The sequence below is a fragment of the Triturus cristatus genome, chromosome 9 (assembly GCF_964204655.1).
Source record: "Triturus cristatus chromosome 9, aTriCri1.1, whole genome shotgun sequence".
In the NCBI taxonomy this organism is placed as follows: Eukaryota; Metazoa; Chordata; class Amphibia; order Caudata; family Salamandridae; genus Triturus; species Triturus cristatus.
This window is the reverse complement of record NC_140592.1, coordinates 1,064,005,215-1,064,009,601: the sequence shown is the minus strand read 5'-3', so window position 1 is coordinate 1,064,009,601 and position 4,387 is coordinate 1,064,005,215. Positions and strand designations below refer to the sequence as shown.

At 42.9% G+C, this 4,387-nt stretch overlaps 1 protein-coding gene across 1 annotated transcript; it reads left to right on the top strand.

Annotated features, from left to right (window-relative positions):
* Positions 1-276: 276 nt before the first annotated feature.
* On the top strand, positions 277-490 carry LOC146799386 (large ribosomal subunit protein eL39-like). Its single transcript, XM_085628072.1, has one exon. The coding sequence runs from the start codon at positions 304-306 to the stop codon at positions 457-459; it is 156 nt and encodes a 51-aa protein (XP_085484198.1). The 5' UTR covers positions 277-303; the 3' UTR covers positions 460-490.
* Positions 491-4,387: the final 3,897 nt, after the last annotated feature.

The window sequence follows — 4,387 nt, the reverse complement described above, 5'->3', positions numbered from 1 at the left end:
TGTATAGGCAATTGCTGCCACTCCTACATTGTGATATGGTGTCTAAGTCACAATTCTTAAGTGATTCAAAAGTGTGGGGAACAGAATTTTCAGTGTTATCAATCTCAGCCACTAGCATACAGTGTCATTCACTCTTCTTCCATGTAAGCTTTCTTACCCTCTGGTGTGATTTTTCAAGGATTATGTGGTTCATGTGGGATGGTGCTGTCTTGTAGTCACACACTTGAGAGGAGAAAGTACGGTGCACACAATTATAGTAGGTAATTACTAGCGTTTGTGGTGACCGGGTGGAAGATCTTCACCATGTCTTCCCACAAGACGTTCCAGATCAAGCGGTTCCTCGCTAATAAGCAGAAGCAGAACAGACCTATCCTGCAGTGGATCAGCATGAAAACCGGCAACAAGATCACGTACAACTCCAAGAGAAGACACTGGAGGAGGACCAAGCTGGGATTGTAAAAAAGCAGATATTATGGATGGCAAATTATTCCCTGTACATCTGCCTGCAGTCAAAGACCAAATGTAATTTGGAGGCAGGTTCCCAAAGCCTGTACTTATGTTTGCTTTTCAGGGCTTGAAAAACATGTTTGGCTACAACAACTCCCTCTTGTCTCGTTTGTTAACCAGCAACACGGGGTTGGAGAGCCCATCTCCAACTACTCGGTAGTTGGAATGGGGGGAGGTTGTATTTAATTGGGAGCCCAATGGAGCGTCAATTGAGCCTTTCACTCAGCGCAATGGATGGAAAGGCTCCTGAGAGTTGAAGATGATGGAAATGATTTCTACAGGATGAATGCTCATTTCCTATCAGGAGGCAGGAACATAAACTGTCAGGGTTTTTGATTGATACAACAACTGCACAGGGAATGTGTCCCACATTCAGAAGTGCACATGGACTGGCCCAACCTTACGTGTCTAAAGAATCATTACCTTAACCTGCCAAAACAATATAGTAAAAAGGCCAGCTTTAAACATAAGGACCCTCATGATGCAAAAAGGTGGCCCATTCCAGAAAATGGCAGATTTACCTTCTTCGGAGTAGGATGTGTTCCCATTGTGCAATGCCCACCTGTGGCTTTCTAAGACCATCTCACCCTTGGACAGGTGTTTGGGATGTCGCTTGCATATATGTGGCATGCAAATGCATCTAGATCACCTGTCACTTCAAACTGCTTATTATTTCCATTTTAATGAAAAATACCACCCAAAATTAGGCTTCTCTGGGAAATGGTCCAAAGTTCAGTAGGTTTTTTTTGCTGGGAAATAAACCCGGACATGCCTCCCCAAGGCCTAATTGTGTGTTGGAAGTCCCCAGTGGTACCATTCATCTGCTGAGCAATGGGGAGTAGACATCCACTTCCCTGAGAGTCACCACACTGCCCCCTCTGTTAAGCTTTATCAACAAAAAAGGTTCTCTATAGGAAAGAAAAAAAACTGAGGTACTGTGTATCTAGAATGGTAGACTCTTCATTACTGGACATTGCAACTTTAGTTAGCAAAAAAGAAACATGTTATAATATGTAGCAGAAATACCTTCCTAGGGCTTAGTATCACTATTCATTTATAAGGTAAAGTCAAAGGAACAAAATTATGGATTCTTCTTCATCAGCTGTGAACAATTCATTTCATGCATCATATAAAAATATCTGCTAATTCCTGCATAACAAAGACACAGGGCCCTATTCACAAAGGTAAAGTTAGAACAAAGTCTAACTTTACGACTGTTGGTATTCAAAGAGGGTATTTACAAGTACTAAGTGCCCTTTGTGAATACCAAAAGTCGCACTTTACGACTTTTTTAAAATTCACAAAAGTCATTTACCAGTAGTAAAAGCCCTTTGTAAATATCAAAAGTCGTAAAGTTAGACTTTCGCCACACCGTTTACTGTTTGCAAGGCCCAGTAGATAGCAAATTGTGCAGACAGTGCTGGAAAGGTAAATTGGTGTGATGATGTGCTTGCCACAGACATTTCTCTGTGTAAGCGAAAGATCCCAAGATCAAATGCCATTCCGGTCAATGACGTGTTTCATCCTCCCGAAGTGAAAACAAATTAGCACAATTGAGTTGGGTCAGCAAAATGTTGCTTCCTGTCAGATCTGCAAATCCGTAAGAGCAAGGCAACAAATTTTAGCTGTAAAACTTTTTATACTGATTCTAAATGGGTGTGAGGTGCCCTCATACATCCATCTCTAATGTAGTGAAAAGCGCCCTGTCATTCCTCCTAGCTAGTGTGAATTGTCCTGTAACTGCACTCTCTCTGATGGGCTGTGATCCGTTCTCCACCATCCTCTCTTGCATGTTAGCAGTTTTCACAAAAATAACTTCTGACTATAAAAACCGAATAGGCCACGTTACAAAGCATGCAATACATTGCATGCCATTACAACGCGGTCATCACAATTACCGTGTTGTTCCATTGCATACCATTGCAGCGCAAGTCATTACAACGACTTGCTGTAGGGGGGTGCTGGATTTTTGAATAGTATGATTTACTATTCTAAATCCAGTCTGTGCAACAGTAGGAAAGGTGTTGGATTTTAAATCCAACACCTTCTGCACCCTACAGCAAGTGGCTGTAACGACTTGCGTTGTAATGGTATGCGATGGTAACAGTGCCCTGCATCCACAAGGAGTCTCTTCCTTCCTTGAGTCTTCCACAAACTCTGCCATATCCTCTTAATGAGGCAAGTATTGGGGAGAGTCCACAAAGACAAGTTCGCTGGGGGAGGGAAGCAAAAGCTGCAATTTTTTTGTAAATGTATTGTTCTAGCTGCCTAAATGGCCAATTATTGAGCAAGCTCTGATAGCTAAAATGTCTCCTGCAGTTACAAATAGGAGAAAGAGGAATGGTGAGGGAGAAACATCGAAGTGCTTGTTTGTATGCAGCCCATTGTTCCTCCTGCAATCAAAAGGTATATGCATTCAAGATTTGAAAATTCTTTGTAACCTAAAAGTTAGCAAGTGGGAAGCATACAATGATTGGTGTGCACACACCACCTGATGCTATCGAACAGCTTAACCAACAAGCTGAACCTGGAGATTCCTGTACAAAAGAAGCTGGAATAGGAAGAGCGAGAGGTAACTAGCAACAGCCCCAGAGAAGCTCCCTGCCGAACCACTAGAAAAAAATAAAGATACAGAAGCAACGGGACACCAATGCACCCCTCTCTCTCTCTTTCTCACTGCCTCTCTCTCTCCCTCTCTGTTTCTCTCTCTCATTGCTCTCTTACTCTCTCTTTACTCTCATTCACCCCCTCTACCACTATCTCTCTTATTCTCGCAAGAACATGGCGTTTTTCAATAGCACACACAGCAGCTACTACCGACAACTTCTGACACATGCACATCAGAAATAAAACATGGATACTTGTACTGAGATCAGACATAGGCAGTGCAACTTTACCTCTCATCTCAAAAGGTACAGTAGGGTAAGCTTTCAATTCTGTGTTGAGCACTGACAACAGCTGTGAAATTACCCACAGAAACAGATCAGGTACAGAACATCCATTTGCAGAGTATGCTTCTCTTGGCTCACACACAGAGCAATCACAGCAGGGGCAGCAGTGCAGGTTTCATTAAACAGACAGAATGTGTACAGTCCTGGGAAAAGAAGAACACACTTCACTTGCATAGAGAAAGCACAATACAAACTTCTCTCATACACAGGGCAGGCATCCACATTCAATGTCCCCTAATGCATAGCAGTTAAAGTATCAAACATGGTAGACACATACACCAGAAACAGCCAGTACATTGACGTTAATCTCCGCATATATACAGCAGGTTCAGTACACTCATTTTCAGTGCAAGCTTGCCTCTCACGAAGCAGGGGTACCATAGTGCAAGCTTCCAGTTCTCAGATAGTGGGGAGAACTTGTAGCAGCAGTGAACGCTTCATTCACACACAGTGGAGGGTCAATACATGCATTAACTGTATTACAAGTAGTATGTCAAGTTTCCTTCACAAATGGCCTTATGGGCAAAAACATTGCAAGCTTTCTACATACATATGAGGAGAACGGTAGCAATTTGGCACGCTTGAAAGCCGCACTTCTGCTTTTTGGTTGCTGTGCTATTAGGCAGCCACCACATCCACCATCCATCCTTTGGTGCAAGACTAAAGGACAGAGGCACACGTTCCATCTTCTATGATTAAAAAATAGTCAATGCACCAAATTCTGCGAAAGAGCGGTCAGTGGTAGGTAATTCATTTATAAATCCTGCGTGCATGGGGCCTCTGCCTACTCCATCAGCGGCATGCTGTAATGATTTGGCTAACTTTTTCCTTAAAAAAGTCACTTATATATACGCCTCGTTCGCAGGCAAGGCAAAGCAGATGAAGTCTGCCTCTTGTGTTAACCCAAGTTGCCATGGGAACCCTTGGCC

Excerpts from the sequence above, each read along its gene's own strand:
- LOC146799386 (XM_085628072.1), top strand. The coding sequence starts at position 304 with ATGTCTTCCCACAAGACGTTCCAGATCAAGCGGTTCCTCGCTAATAAG.